The 17,022-nt window shown below is 37.8% G+C and overlaps 2 protein-coding genes across 4 annotated transcripts in view; both read left to right on the top strand.

The window, feature by feature from the left end:
• The window catches only part of LOC106092615 (serine-rich adhesin for platelets), a 536,371-nt gene that overhangs the window by 128,447 nt on the left and 390,902 nt on the right, over window positions 1-17,022 (top strand). For all 3 annotated transcript variants that reach the window (XM_059364612.1, XM_059364614.1, XM_059364613.1), the window contains exon 2: window positions 16,576-16,890. In XM_059364612.1, the coding sequence (XP_059220595.1) occupies window positions 16,862-16,890 (29 nt within the window). In that variant the 5' untranslated portion in view covers window positions 16,576-16,861. The remainder of the gene's footprint in view (window positions 1-16,575; window positions 16,891-17,022) is intronic.
• Window positions 967-8,437, top strand: LOC131996196 (uncharacterized). The gene is made up of 2 exons (XM_059365660.1): window positions 967-2,164; window positions 8,355-8,437. The coding sequence occupies exons 1-2, from the start codon at window positions 967-969 to the stop codon at window positions 8,435-8,437; spliced, it is 1,281 nt and encodes a 426-aa protein (XP_059221643.1).

Consider the following 17,022-nt stretch of genomic DNA (forward strand, 5'->3'; position numbering starts at 1 on the left):
AGTTGCAAATGCCATTGGTGCGCTCGAAAATAAACTTCTTGAGCTATCAAATAACTTAAATAATCTAACACTAAGAGTGAACGAAATGGAAAAATCTCAAAGTTGTCTAAATGATCTTAAAACTGAGATAAATGGGCTAAAATTTAAAATATGCCGCCAAGAAAACTTGAATGTATCATGTAACTTACGATTAACTGGCATTCCATCATATGAGAATGAAAATACTTTTGAGATATTTAAATGCCTGTGTGATTCTCTAAAAATTGTAACTCCTAGTGTCATAAGCGTACATCGAATTCGTAACTCTAATAGCAACATAATTGATGGTACTATTTTGGTAAAATTGTGTTCGCCAAATGATAAAAATTTTATATTAAAAACCATATCGAAGTATAGACGCGAAAACAAAACTCAACTTTCGATTGCCATGTGTGGTTTTGATAGCAATAACCACTTGTTTGTTAACGAAGACTTAACAAAAGAAAACTATAAAATATATAAAACCGCAATAAAATATAAAAAACAAAAACTATTATCAGCTGCTTTCACTTTGCGGGGGCTAGTTTATGTGAAGCAAACTGAACAAGATAGAGGTGTACGAATTGATTCTCTGGAACATCTCAACAATTTCTTTCGCTAATCCTAAACTGCAGTTACTCTGTTTAATCCTCAACAAATCATATAAAGATAATAACAAAATGTATATAAACCTAATTCAAAGAAAAATATCAAACATAAGACTTCATATGATCCTATATCAAGTTTGCATAAACCGTCTAGTCTCATTTACCATTACTACTAACTTTGTTTATCAAATTAATATGCGTTGCAGAATAAAATTTTTAATTGACACTTAACGTTAACCATTGTTCCAATGACGGTCTTTACAATATGGTCAGAGTACTTTCAAAACAAAAAACTGGATTGTCGATAGTTCATATTAACGCCCAGAGTTTAAACAACAAAATGGACGAATTCAGGCAGACGTTCATCTCATCAAATATCGATATTATATGTGTATCCGAGACATGGTTCCACTCAGACATTGCAGACTCCATCTATGAGCTACAAGGCTACAAACTTTTTCGTTCCGACAGAGTAACCAATGCCGGTGGGGTGTGCATGTATCTTCGAAATGAACTTAAATGTAATTTAAAACTTAAATCTAATAATGATAATCAAATGGAATATTTATTCCTGGAGTTGTTTTGTGCTGATAATAAAAAAATTCTTGTTGGAACAGTATACAGACCAAATCGCAACGTTCCATTTGGCTATTTTACCGATGCAATTGAAGAACTCACAGTATTCTATAGTGATGTAATTATTTCTGGAGATTATAATAGCAATCTACTTTCTGAAAGTAAATTTGCTGATGCCATGAACACTTTTGGACTATATTCCGTAAATACCACAATTCCTACACACTACTCTCACACTGGAAATACTCTGATTGATGCCATTTTCGTTAATTGTCGGGAAAAAATTCTTCTGTATGATCAACTTTCTGCACCCTCATTTTCCAAACACGACTTATTATTTATAAAGTACGATGTAAATCTAAAGAAAAATCAAACAGAATACCAGATTCGCGATTTTCGAAAACTTAACTACAACTTGTTGAACGATTTATCTAACAATATTGCATGGGATGCAATATATGGTTATGAATCTGTTGAGGACCAAGTTAGTTCTATGCAACATCACATTTCTTTGCTATATGACTATTGTGTACCCCTGCGAATAATAAAAGGTATACATAAACAACAGCCTTGGTTTACCCCCGAAGTCAAAAATTTGATTCAAAGAAGAGATACCCTATATAAACGTTGGAAATATTATAAAACCACAATTCTATATAACAATTTCAAAGAAGCAAGACGCCAGGTCAATGAGAAAATCAAAGTATTGAAAACGGAATACTATCGTCAGAAATTTACCACGGCAGTAGATAGTGGATCAAAATGGAAGGTTATTCGTAGTATTGGCATCGGAAAGAAAAATATTTCCACTCCGGACATGAATGTTGAGGATTTAAATCAAATGTTTGCTAACCACCAAAATCTGACACCAAACTCTTCAATCAATAATTTCGTAAATATATCACCATCTTCGGTCAATAACCTTTCAGACTCTACCTTCTGCTTTCAATGTGTTAATCAAAGTGAAGTCTTGGAATGTTTTCTCTCAATAAGTTCCAACGCTGAAGGAATGGACGAGCTATCTCCTAAATTTTTGAAAATTTTGCTTCCTAAATGTCTCCCTTATTTCACATATTTATTCAATACAATCCTAACTAAGTCTGTCTTTCCTAATTCATGGAAATACACGAAAATTATTCCTGTTCCAAAGTCCAACAATGACTTTCGACCAATTGCAATTTTACCGTATTTATCTAAAGTTTTGGAACGCGTAATGCATAAGCAGATTAATAATTACATATGCACAAATAAATTACTAACGGAGCGACAGTCTGGTTTTAGATCCCAAAGGAGTTGCATAACTGCACTTACCGATGTTATTGAGAATCTGAGATTGAATATGGACAACAACATGTTATCAATTCTGGTACTGCTTGACCACAGCAAAGCTTTTGATACAGTCAACCACTCAATCCTTATTTGGAAACTAGAGAAACTGTTTTACTTTTCTAAACCAGCATGCCGGCTTATTTCATCATATCTAAACAACAGATCGCAATCTGTCTGTCATAACAGAATGGTATCAAATATCCTTAATACAAAAAGTGGTGTCCCACAAGGCTCTATACTTGGCCCCTTGTTATTTTGCATATATGTAAATGATTTGCCTAGTGTTTTGCGAAACACTAATATTCATCTTTATGCAGATGATGTTCAACTTTATACAAGTACACATCTAACAAAATTAACTGAATGCGTCGACAGACTAAACCAGGACTTAGAACGTGTAAACGACTGGGCTACTAAAAATGAGTTAAAAATTAATCCAGCAAAGTCAAAGTGTGTGGTAATCTCGAAAAATGGATCGGATTTGCTTGCACAATACCCATTAACAATTAATTATACTCCAATAAGAATTGTTTCAACATCTTCTAACCTTGGTGTAACTTTCAACGAAAGGCTAACGTGGACAAACCACATTCAAAGTAATATCGTCAAGACATATGGGATGCTTCGCAACTTATGGGCAGTTCAAAGCACAACTCCGCTACATATTCGAATGACATTAGCGAAATCGTACTTGGTTCCAGTACTACTTTACGGAGTTGAAATATTTGCAAACTGCAATTACAACGACAAACAAAGGCTACATATAGCGTATAACAGTATTGCAAGATATGTATTTAAAAAGAGACGCCACGAAAGAATATCATCCTACTCATATCAAATATTCAACATGAGCTTTGACAACCTCCTTAAATTTAAATGTCTACTTTTTCTTCATAAAATCATATATACAAGGGAACCCAACTATCTATTTGAAATTCTTCAATTTGCGAGATCAACCCGGCGAAAAAATATTATTCCGATACGCCATAAATATTCTAGATCAGAACAACAATTTTTTATATACTCCATCCGTCTTTGGAACAATATACCTACCAGCATACAGCTAATAAGCAACGCATTTCTGTTCAAAAAGGAGCTGATGTTATTTTTTAAATGATCATATATTTAAAAACAACTGATTTTAAATAAGTAATTTATCTCAATGTAAAAATATTTTAATTTATATTGTTATATTGTCATATTGTAGCATATAAAATTTTTTTAATAATCTTCTCTCAAACCTCTGTACTGTATTATCTCCTGAAGCTACCTAGTACTGTAACTTATAAGATTTCATATCTTGTTGTGCTAGGTCTCCGTAATTAAATAAATAATAATAATAATAATATTTGTTACTGGCTGGTTTTTCGATTAATTCAAAATGGTGATGCTGAAATTTGTAATCTAGCAGTCATTTACCTTAATTTCAAATCCTATATGACAATTTTCGAGTTTCCAAGGCCTTACTAAATCTAATCTTGTGTTAAAAATGGGGAAATTGCATGGAGCCAAGTATTGGGGGGGAGCGCCCCACCCTACAACCCCACTGAGCGGGCATGTTGGCCTATTGGGACGATAGGGGGAGGGCCCCACCCCCTTCAACACCATTGAGCGGGTATGTCAACTGATTAGATCTATATAGGGAGCAAATATAAGGTATTTATGTGTAGAGTTCGAATCTTGCGTTAAAAATGGGGAAATTGCATAGAGTCAAGTATTGAGGGGGAGGGCCCCACCCCCTTCACCACCACTGAGCGGGTATATCAACTGATAGATCTATATAGGGAGCAAATATAAGGTATTTATGAGAAGAGTTCGATTCTTGCGTTAAAAATGGGGAAATTGCATGGAGTCAAGTATTGAGGGGGAGGGCCCCACCCTACAACCCGACTGAGCGGGCATGTTGGCCGATTGGGACTATATAGGGCTCAAATAAATGATTTTAATAGTATGAATCTAATGTCCCAAAAATCCTTTAGAACGAGAGGTATATACTTTGGTCGTCTTCGAATTTCAAATCAAAATTTAGTTTCAGGTATCCACATTTCGGTCCCTTCCCCAAATTTCCTATTCCGAAACGCTGCCCGATAGTTATATATAGGGTCAAATTCACGACCTTTGCATTGGTAAGCCGGGCACGCTACCGATTCAACAACTGCAGTGCTTAAGAGAAATGTTATTTTAAAGATCCAGTTTGAAAAATACCAATTTCGCATCCATATTTGTATCCAAATGATGGGGGGAGGGCTCCACCCCCTTCAACACTACTGAGCGGGTATGTCAACTGATTAGATCTATATAGGGAGCAAATATAAGGTATTTATGAGAAGAGTTCGAATCTTGCGTTAAAAATGGGGAAATTGCATGGAGTCAATTATTAAGGGGGAGGGCCCCACCCCCTTCAACACCATTGAGCGGTTATGTCAACTGATTAGATCTATATAGGGAGCAAATATAAGGTATTTATGAGAAGAGTTCGAATCTTGGGTTAAAAATGGGGAAATTGCATGGAGTCAAGTATTGAGGGGGAGGGCCCCACCTTACAACCCCACTGAGCGGGCATGTCGACCGGATGGGACAATATGGGACTTAAATGAAAGGTATTTAGGAGTGGAGTACGAAACTGGCGTTAAAATTGTAGAAAGAGTTGATATAGCTTTTTACTTTGGTTGATTTCGCATTACTAGTCAAAATTCAGGTTAATGCATCCAAATATCGATCCTTACACCCAAATCTCTCATTGCGAAATGCTGGCCGTTACGTATAATATGACATCGGACTCACGACCTCTGTATTCTATCACGCTACCAAATTGAGTACTGCCATGCTTAAAAGAAGTATCAGTAAACAAGACCAATCCAAATTCCAAATTGGAGCCAAGTATTAGAGGGAGCGCCCCACCTTACAACCGCACTGAGCGGACAGTTCCACCGATTGGGACAATATAGGGCTCAAACGAAAGGTATTTAAGAGTAGATTACAAATCTGGCATCATCTGGACGCTACAAATTACAATTTCAAAAATTTGCGGTTATGACATGAGTCAGGTATTATTCTGAGGTGAGGTTTCTAGATTTTCTGTTACAGCAAACATTTGTTATTGGCTGGTTTTATCGATTAATTCAAGATGATGATGATGCTGAAATTTGTAATCTAGCAGTCATTAACCTTAATTTTAAATACTATATGACAATTTTCGAGTTTTCAAGTCCTTACTAAATCATAGTCATAGTGTTTGGTGTTATATTGGTTGCCCAAAAAGTAATTGCGGATTTTTCATATAGTCGGCGTTGACAAATTTTTTCAACGGCTTGAGACTCTGTTATTGCATTCTTTCTTCTGTCAGTTATCAGCTGTTACTTTTAGCTTGCTTTGGGAAAAAAAGTGTAAAAAAAGTATATTTGATTAAAGTTCATTCTAAGTTTTTTTAAAAATGCATTTACTTTCTTTTAAAAAATCCGCAATTACTTTTTGGGCAACCCAATAGTAAAGTTCGTTTTTCCTCTGCACCACGGTGGCCTCCCCTCTATCCACCCTTGACTTTCTTTGAGTGTAGGGCCTTGCCCGAACACACATCACAGCAAGACATGATTATGATCATCATCACCATTCAACTTTGAAATGATTACTGTGGCGGCTCCATATTTTTTTTTGTGGTGTGTGGCTGTGGCATTTTTAATGCATCATGCGGCATGATGTAGCATTGGATATGCATGGGATTCCTTTACACTGAGTTCATATTAATCGAATATACATTTCAATATGAATAAATCTTTTTTATACTTTTTTATGGGGTGTTTTTTTTTTCAATGTTTTTATTTTACTGGGATTTATTTTAAATACTTTTTTTTGCTTTATTGGATTTATATGAAGCTGAAGTTATTAATGGTATTAAATTTCTTGGATGGCAATTTGTAGAATAGATTTTATGGCATTGAAGGTGGTATAATCATTAAATATTTTATGAGCAAAATTTATAAAAAACTGTTTGAGCTCTTTTACTTTGATCTTGAAAATCCTTTAAAAAACATTTTGAAGAAAAATTCTCTAATGGCTCAAAATTGATTGCGTAAACCCAACACCTGTGGTAGTGGCGTCAGACCGTAGCATGATGTCTTCCCCTACTATAGGTGGGGGTGCCTTGGCGCTTGTAGTCGAGAGTAATGTTTCAAGCTCACTAAAAAGTGAGGAAGACACGGATAAACCAGAGGTATGCACAGTTCGTTCCCGGCCTTTAGGTAAAGGTGGTGTTTCCGCTTCGGATTCAGACCGCGACAGCGAAACAGTCATCGCACCCGAATCGAGAGATGAGGACAGTGCGATGAAGGCAGAAGTGAGCGATGGCTTTGATAAGCTCATAAGCAGACCGAGAATGCGATCCGGGGCACGACGAAGAGGACAGTGGAGTATACACAGGCATCTCAATCGGGCGAAAGTGCAAGATGCTGGAAGGGATATAAATGACGTTCCAAGCACTTCTACGGAAGCTGAAAAGAGAATCAAATCTCCCGAAGAACATAACACTGCTAAAATGCTGAAGAAGAAAAAGAGCTGCCCACTTTCAAGTACTCTGGGAAGACCAAGCCAGCTTCTCCCGGAATGGAGACTCCAGAACAGTAACGAAAGGAGCGCTCACGGTTTCTAACGTGAGCGCTTCATGGATGAAGTCGCAGTAATCCTTCATGGATTACTGCGACTTCCAAAAGGAGTCCACATCCATTACCGAAGGGGAATACTGTCGCTGAGAATGGTAAGCAGCAGGCCTCTATGCCAGAGTGGCAATGAGGACTGCTGAGGGCAGCAAAGATGAGCAGACTTTTGATAAAAAGTTCTGTACCGCTGATAGGACCGATTGGTACTACGATATCCCTGGTAACAAAAGTTACATAGACTTTATATGGATGGTTCTACGCTAAACGACTAGGTGGGCTTTGGGGTGTACTCTAAAGATCCCGAACTGGTCATATCGAAAAGATTACCCGACCACTGCAGTGTGTATCAGGCGGAGATCCTTGCAATTAAGGAAGTGGTGGAATGACAAACATATTGGCTTGCCCAAAAAGTAATTGCGGATTTTTCATATAGTCGGCGTTGACAAATTTTTTCAACGGCTTGAGACTCTGTAATTGCATTCTTTCTTCTGTCAGTTATCAGCTGTTACTTTTAGCTTGCTTTAGAAAAAATATGTAAAAAAAGTATATTTGATTAAAGTTCATTTTAAGTTTTATTAAAAATGCATTTTCTTTCTTTTAAAAAAATCCGCAATTACTTTTTGGGCAACCCAATATTATTGTGCAAATTAAAATTCGGAAGCCCTTAGTTTAGCGTTTTCTACATCACTTTCAATTTACCTACATTGGTATGTTTTCCCCATCAATGTTTTGCACCGAAAATCACAGTTTTCTCTTTCATTCTCATTTTGGACGGTGTTTTGTCGCCTCTTCGGCATGTCTTTCTCGGCAATCATCAAAATATTTAATAACATTTTCATGTAAATAAATTTGATTGGTTTCCCCCATTGTTTGTGCGCTCTTTTTGCCTGCAAATATTTTTTAAATGCAAATGAAAAAGAACAGTTCTCTGCCGTTGAGCTTATTTTTATATATGGCCGCTGGCCCAAAACCTCTTGCGAAGGGGTGGGCTAAGCACTTGTGAATTTTCTCACTACACAAAAAAAGTGAATTACTTTGATATTTACACAACTCTTGAAAATTGTGTAAGAAAGCAATTTTTCGCTTTTTTTTCTACTTCTGCTTCTTTATTTCGGTGTAAAAAAAAAATTCTGCATTTTTTTTTTTTTTTGCTCTGCCCACTTCTGGTTAGTTTTGAATCTACGCAAAAATTCTAACAGAGATGTTGTAGACGTAAAAACAAGTAATGTGAGTATTGTAGGCCATGATAAATAAGTACATGGCGACAGTAGAGCTGAACAGTGGGGTGTAACCGAAGAGAAACTGAGTCAAAGAAGTATAAATTGTGGAAAAATAAACTAAGAGGACTTATAAACTGAAAATTTTAACTAAATTTGTTCATAGGTTTTCGATCTTAAGTTACCTTACCTTACCTAAAGGACTGAGGAACTGCTAGCCTTATGTAATTTACTGAGATTATTGTTACGTATTAGCTGGACAGGGCCCGCTCCTTCTTTTTCTCTATTTCGCATGGGGACACTTCGCCCTGAATGTGGATATCGTGCTACTGTGGCCTATGTCCGCCTATGACGCTGAACGCCTGCGTTCGAATCCTGGCGGAACTTTGGACAAAATTTAAAGCAGAGGTTATCCCCTCTTAATGCTGGCGACATTCGCGAGATACCATGCATGGCCATGTAAAAAAATTCTCCCCAAACAGGTGTCGCATTGTGGCACTCCGTACGGGCTCGGCTATAAAAAGGGTCCCTTATCGTTGATAAACTCAACTTGAATCGAAAAGCACTCATTGATGTATGAAAAGTTTGCCCCTGCTCGGTTCCTGGGCAAATTTTTACTCTACTCCCAAATGTCTTTCCTTTGAGCCCCATATAACTGTATTGGTAAATATTTCGGGTATTGGGGGTATTTCGGGGGTGGTCACTTGGCCATCAAAGTAGACATAAAATTCTTGGTCTACTTTCAGAAACATTTCGTAAGAGTCCCATAATGGCACGATCGGTAAATAGGTTGTGTTTGAAGTTGGGGTGGACCCCAGGGTCTTTGTCCCGAAAATGAATAAAAATTTCCCGAAAATCAATAAAATTCCCAAAAATCAATAAATTTCCCGAAAATCGATAAATTTCCACCCTAATAGGGAGGTATTTTGGGGTGGGGAGGCTCCCTAAACACATGGCTCTATAGTGCCGTGATTGGTCTATATATCCGGGTTTTGGACTGTACCCGCGGCACCCGTCCCCAACAATAGAAACTAAGTTTTTTCTTTGGTCATTGTTAGAGTGCAAAAAATATCGAGCTAATCGCTTTACCCATCTTCGAGATCTGGTATTTTTGAAATTAGGTTAATAAGAAGTGTTTTTTTTTTTTTTGGGGAAAACATTTCGACACAAATATGCATCATAGTGCTATAGTCCAAAATAAAGTTCAGTTTTAGGGGGTGATTTAGGGCGTACCCCCAAAATTGTATATCAAATTCGTTTTCTACTCTCAAATTCCTTTCATTTGAGTCCCATATTGCCATAATGGGTTAATTAACCTATTTGACGTATTTCTAGGAGCAAAAGCGCCACCTGGACTTGAACGCAAATTTTAATGTCATATTGGTAATCTACTCCCAAATATATTTCAGTTGAGTCTCATATAGCCATGGTCGGCTTGGAGGTGGGGCGACCTCCCATTACTTGGACTTAATGTTTTATGCCATATTTTCAATCTACTGCCGGATACTTTTCATTTGAGTCCCATATTGATAAAAACGTGGAATATTTCTGTTTAGAAAAGTTTTTGGGTTGGGACGGCCCGCTAGGTAATTGGACCCAAAATTTAATATGATTTTCATTTTCCAGTCCCGAAGAACCTTTCATTGGATACCCATATTGTGCCCATCAGTCCTCTTTTGGATTTGGGTGGCATTTTTGGTGTAAGGGGGGAGAATTAGCCACCATTCGATATCCAAAAATTCGTTTTTTTGATTCTACGGAACAAACAAACAAACCCAGTCCCATATAGTAATGATGGGTCATATGCTCATTTGGGAAGTTTTTGGGGGCGTGTGGTGACCCCCTGCCCTTCGATCTGATTTTGTATACCAGATTCGTAATCTACTCCCGAATAGCTTTCATTTAAGCCCCATATTGATGTGCAAGACCAATTTGTCGGTTTTTAGAAATTTTTGAGTTAGGGCGACTTTCTGGGTACATGGAACCAATTTTTAATACCATATTCCTATTCTTATCTTTAATACCTTTCATTTGATATCCATATTGCCTTTATCGGTTCACTTGTGATTTTGGGTGGTACTTTTGGGGTAAGGGGGAGGGTCCGCCCCCTTGCGATATCAATAAATTATAAAGCATATTCCTAATTCCTGACCATATTCGTAATCTATTCCCGAATACCTTTCATTTGAGTCCCATATTGTTATGATCGTCAAATAAACCTATTTTAAGGTGTTTTGGGGTTGGGGCGGCCCCCAGGTACTTGGACCCTAATTTTATTACGAAATTCTTACTCTACTCTTGAATACCTATCATTTGAATCCCATATAGTCCCGATCGGTCCACTTTTATTTTTGGGTAGTACATTTGGGGTAAGGGGGAGGGTCCGCCCCCCCTTCCGATATTAGACTAAGCGTGGTACAAAAATATTTTGAGCAAACAAATTTATTCAATAATACCGAATACCTTTCATTTGAGTCCCATATTGTCATGATCGTCAAATAAACCTATTTGAAAGTGTTTTAGGGTTGGGGCGGCCCCCCAGGTACTTGGCTCCTACTTTTATTATGAAATTCCTACTCTACTCTTGAATACCTATCATTTGAATCCCATATTGTCCCGATCGGTCCACTTTTATTTTTGGGTTGTACATTTGGGGTAAGGGGGAGGGTCCGCCCCCCTTCCGATATTAGATTTAGCGTGGTACATAAATATTTTGAGCAATCAAATTTATTCAACAATACCGAATACCTTTCATTTGAGTCCCATATTGTCATGATCGTCAAATAAACCTATTTTAAAGTATTTTGGGGATGGGGCGGCCCCCCAGGTACTTGGCTCCTACTTTTATTATGAAATTCTTACTCTACTCTTGAATGCCTATCATTTGAATCCCATATTGTTCCGATCGGTCCTCTTTTATTTTTGGATAGTACTTTTGAGGTAAGGGGGAGGGTCCGCCCCCCCTTCCGATATTAGATTTTGCGTGGTACAAAAATATTTTGAGCAAAGAAATTTATTCAAATTTTCTAATATTTTCCTAAAAAAAAACTAGTCGTGAAAAACTTTTTGTTATTTCCTATTTGTGGCTACAAACCTTAGCTGGACCCACTGTCGCCTTTTTCTAAGACTTTAGATTTTTCTCCTATTTTAGTAAGCAACCACATTAAGTTGATACAATTTTCTGTGTGTTGTTGTTTTTTTTTATTTTTGTATCATGTTTTTATGCCTGACAACTTTCTCATGAAGGTTGTTACTAGTGGGCCCTTTTTGTTTAAGTTGAATTGAAAAAGTAGCCATACGCCGACAGTTGTTGTTATTTGGTGCAAAACTTAAGTGTTTCTTGTAACTTGAGCTCTTAAGTGTTGATGGTAAAGTAAAGCTGAAAGATAAAAGTAAAAAAAACTAAAATTAAATATTAAAGATAGGCAAAGTGCATACATTGGGCGGTGCCCCAAACACTCGGTCCCACATCTGGATATCAGATTCGTCGTGGTAGGACGTCCCCTAGACAGTTGGTCCCGAAGAATGATGTCCGATTCATGGTCTACTCCCAAATACCTTTCATTTGAGCTCCATTTTTCCATAGTCATCAAGCATGACAGGTTTGGGGGGTAATTTGGGGGATGGGACGGCTACTCAGTGACTTGGGTTTGAAAATATTTATCAGATTCGTGTTCTACTTAAAAATATCTCTTATTTGAGCCCCATATTGCAATGGTCAAAAATACTTCCTATATGGGTGGTGCTATGGGGGCGAAGTGGCCCCATAGACACTTTTCCCAAATATTGATATCAGATTCGTGCTTTACTCTCAAAGACCTTTCATTTGAGCCCCATATTGCTATGGTTGTAAATTTGTCTTCTTTGGGGGAAGTTCTCGGGGCGGCCCCTCCAACACTGGATATTAGATTCGTATTCCTCATTCAAATACCTTTTATTTAAGCCCCATATTATGGTCTGTAAATAAGTCCTGTTTGGGGCGGTCCCACTTGGTCCCACATTTGGATACCAAATTCGTATTCTACTCGCCAATACCTTTCATTTGAGTCCCATATTGCCATGTTCGGTAAACAAGTCCGATTTAGGGGTGTTTTGGGGGTTGGGGTGGTCCCCCAAACACTTAATCCGACAATTGGATATTAGATTTGTTTTCTACTCTTAAATACCTTTCATTTGAGTCCCATATTGTCATGATTGGTCCATATATGTATTTGATAGGTTTTGGGGGTGGGGCAGCCCCCCTAGGTACCCCATCCGAAATTTGGATACCAAATTTTTATTTTTCGGTTACTTTAAGAGAGCACACAAAATTTCGCTTAAATCGCACCACCCACCTCCGAGATTTGGCGTTTCTGAAAATAAGGGTAAGGGGGAGCGCCCGCTCCCCCCTTCAGATATCAAAAAATGTAGTACCCTATTTTCACCACGGGATCATTATGCACTATCTGTGAAAATTTCAAGAAATTGATTCAGCCGTTTCAAACAAGCAAACAAAAATTGATTTTTATACCCACCACCGAAGGATGGGGGTATATTCATTTTGTCATTCCGTTTGCAACACATCGAAATATCCATTTCCGACCCTATAAAGTATATATATTCTTGATCAGCGTAAAAATCTAAGACGATCTAGCCATGTCCGTCCGTCTGTCCGTCTGTCTGTTGAAATCACGCTACAGTCTTTAAAAATAGAGATATTGAGCTGAAATTTTGCACAGATTCTTTTTTTGTCCATAAGCAGGTTAAGTTCGAAGATGGGCTATATCGGACTATATCTTGATATAGCCCCCATATAGACCGATCCTCCGATTTAAGGTCTAAGGCCCATAAAAGCCACATTTATTATCCGATTTCGCTGAAATTTGGGACAGTGAGTTGTCTTAGGCCCTTTGACATGTTCATTTAATTTGGTCCAGATCGGTTCAGATTTGGATATAGCTGCCATATAGACCGATCCTCCGGTTTAGGGTATTAGGCCCACAAATCCACATTTATTATCCGATTTTGATGAAATTCGGGGCAGTGAATTGTGTAAGGCCCATCGACATCCTTCGTTAATTTGGCTCAGATCGGTCCAGATTTGGATATAGCTGCCATATAGATCGATCCTCCGATTTATGGTGTAAGGCCCATAATAGCCACATTTATTATCCGATTTCGCTGAAATTTGGGACAGTGAGTTGTCTTAGGCCCTTTGACATGTTTCTTTAATTTGGTCCAGATCGGTTCAGATTTGGATATAGCTGCCATATAGACCGATTCTCCGGTTTAGGGTCTTAGGCCCACAAAAGCCACATTTATTATCCGATTTTGATGAAATTCGGGGCAGTGAATTGTGTAAGGCCCATCGACTTCCTTCGTTAATTTTGCTCAGATCGGTCCAGATTTGGATATAGCTGCCATATAGATCGATCCTCCGATTTATGGTGTAAGGCCCATAATAGCCACATTCATTATCCGATTTTGCTGAAGTTTGGGACAGTGAGATGTGTTAGGTCCTTTGACATATTTCTTCAATTTGGTCCAGATCGGTTCAAATTTGGATATAGCTGCCATATAGACCGATTTCTTGATTTATGGTTTTGGGCCCATAAAATGCTCATTTATTGCCCGATGTCCCCGAAATTTGGAACAGTGAGTTAAGTTAAGCCCCTTGACATACTTCTGCAATATCGCACAGATCGGTCCAGATTTGGATATAGCTGCCATATAGACCGATATCTAGGTGTTAGGTTTTGGGGCGATAAAAGACGCATTTATTATCCAATGTCGCTGAAATTTGAGACAGTGAGTTTGGTTAGGCTCTTCGACGTCCTTCTTCAATTTTGCCCAGATCGGTCCAGATTTGAATATTGCTGCCATATAGACCGATCTCTGGATTTAAGGTCAGGGCCCATAAAAGAGGCATTTATTGTCCGATTACGCCGAAATTTGGGACAGTGCTTAGTGTTAGGCTCTTCGACATGTTTATGCAACTTGGCCCAAATCGGTCCAGATTTGGATATAGCTGCCATGTAGACCGATATCTCGATTTAAAGTCTTGGCCCCATAAAAGGCGCATTTATAATCCGATTTCACTGAAATTTGACACAGTGACTTATGTTCGGCTTTTCCACATCCGTGTAGTATATAGTTCAGATCGGTATGAGGTATATGAGTATAAGGTATGCAATTTTCACCGAATTTTGATGATAGGTGGTTTACATATATACCCGAGGTGGTGGGTATCCAAAGTTCGGCCCGGCCGAACTTAACGCCTTTTTACTTGTTATATATAAGATGACGATTGGGACAATATGTTCTTCAAATTAAAGGTATTTGGGAGTTAAATACAAATGTGATATTAAAAATTGGGTCCAAGCACCTAGGTAGCCGCCCCTGGCCCAAAAACCGCCCCAAAAGTAGCGCTCAAAATCAAAAGTAGACCGATTGGGAAAATATGGAACTCAAATGAAATTAGAAACTGGATCCGAGTATCTAGGGAGACGTCCCAAGCTCAAAATCTTCCAAAATCAAAGTGGACCGATCGTGACAATATGGGAGTCTAATGAAAGGTATTCGGGAGTAGAATACGAATATGGTGGCGCCGCTCCAAGCCCAAAACCGCATCAAAAATACCGCCTAAAATCAAGAGTGGACCCACTATCTGCGACTCCATTGAAAGGTATTCGAGAGTAGAGTACGAATATGATTATCGAATATTAAAAACTGGATTTAATTACCAAGGGGGCCGCTTGAAAATGAAGACCGTCATGAAAAGTCTATGTCAGTAGAGTCGTCCTGTCGTCCTGCTGTTCTGCAGGGCATGTAGATTGCGACAATAAAGGACTCTAATAAATTGTCTTTTGGGTCTTAGCGTCGGTAGTTCCGACGTTCCTCCCACAACAAACTGTCATGTAGGACGACAAAGAATGTCTCAAATAAAAAAGATATTTCAGAGGTCAAACCCCCTTACCCCCATCCAACCCAAAAAAAAAAAAAAAAAATATTAAAAATAGTAAATGAGGGCCGATGAGGATAGAATAGAACATCTATAAAAGGTCTTTGGTAGTAGAGTACGCTTTTTACCCTCAAATTGGGATAGACACAGGAGGACCCGGAAGTCTTTAAAAATGTTGTAGACCAAGTGGTAGCTTTGGTAGTTCAGTTAAGGAGATGCTTTAGGTCTTACCCACAAACATTTGGCTGCAAAACAGGATGCCTTTTCTACTCTCAAATACCTTTCATTGGAGTCCCTTGCCTCAAATAACCTTTTTCAAATGTTTTAAGGAGGATAAGAGTCACCTTTATACTTAAATTCAAATTTTAATGTAATTTTCCCAATTTATTCCTAAATTGCCTTCATTTGAGCCCCATATAGCTATGGTCGGCTAATATGCCCATTTGGGAGATTTTTGGAGGTTGGGACACCTCCCATTACATGGACTTAAATTTTTGGACATATTCGTAATCAACACCCGGATACAATTCGTTTGAGTCCCATATTGACATGAACGTCCTATCTGTATTTTTGGGGTAGTTTGGGACGGCCCGGTAGGTACTTAGATTCAAATTTTAATACCATATTCGTATTCTATTCTCCAACACCTTTCATTTGATAACCACATTGTCCCGATAGGTCTACTTTTGATTTTGGGTTGTGTTTTTGGCATAAGGGGAGGGTCCGTCCCCCTTCCGATATCAAGAAAATGTAAAGCCTTTTCTTTCTGACCATATTCGTAATCTACTCCCGAATACCCTTCATTCGAGTCCCATATTTTCACTATCGTCCAATAAACCTATTTTTGGGGGTTTTGGGGTTGAATCGGCCCCCCAGTTACTTGGATCAAATTTTTAATATGAAATTCGTAGTCTACTCCTGAATACCTTTCATTTGAGTCCCATATTAGTCCGATCAATTCACTTTTATTTTTGGGTCCTACATTTCTGGTAAGGGGGAGGGTCCGCCAAATTCCGTTATTATGTAAATAAAAAATATTTCATATTTTTATTTGCAATAATATTTAAAAAAAAAAATTATACATAAATATTTGATAAATTTTTTGTATTATAATATTTTATAAACATTAAAAAAAAAACTACTTTTTCCTTAAAAATATTAAAAACCGTTTTTTTTGGTTTTATTCCCAATTTTATACTAATTTTTCTGTTTTTGCCCCCTCTTTCTCTTTACAGTTGATATATTGTGTGGAAATTTATGAAAAATCATTAACAAAATAAAAAAAAAAAAATCTTGTTGTGTTCGTCTATAACTTAAACGCGTTTTGTTCGTTCATTTTTCGGTTCGGTTCATAATTTCCGTTTCCGTTTTTTTTTTGTTATTTGAAAAAATACACACACGCACACACACATCGCTATACCAGATACGAGTAATCGAGCAGTAGACGTGTAGCAGCAGCATCAACAGCAAGCAGAAGGGCTTATCTAACGCTGCTGCTAAACAGATGAGCCCCAACATCCCATGTCCATTGTTGCAGCCGAAAATGCAGGGTAGGTAGTGATTTTAACGCAATTAGATGTGTAGATGATCAAAATCTTACGTTTTTCAATAAAAATTATTTTAATGTATTTTGAAGTATAAAAGGTTCGATGAATTTTTGAACGCCCCCTAGAATGACAAGG

Source organism: Stomoxys calcitrans, chromosome 3, assembly GCF_963082655.1.
Source record: "Stomoxys calcitrans chromosome 3, idStoCalc2.1, whole genome shotgun sequence".
Classification (NCBI taxonomy): Eukaryota; Metazoa; Arthropoda; class Insecta; order Diptera; family Muscidae; genus Stomoxys; species Stomoxys calcitrans.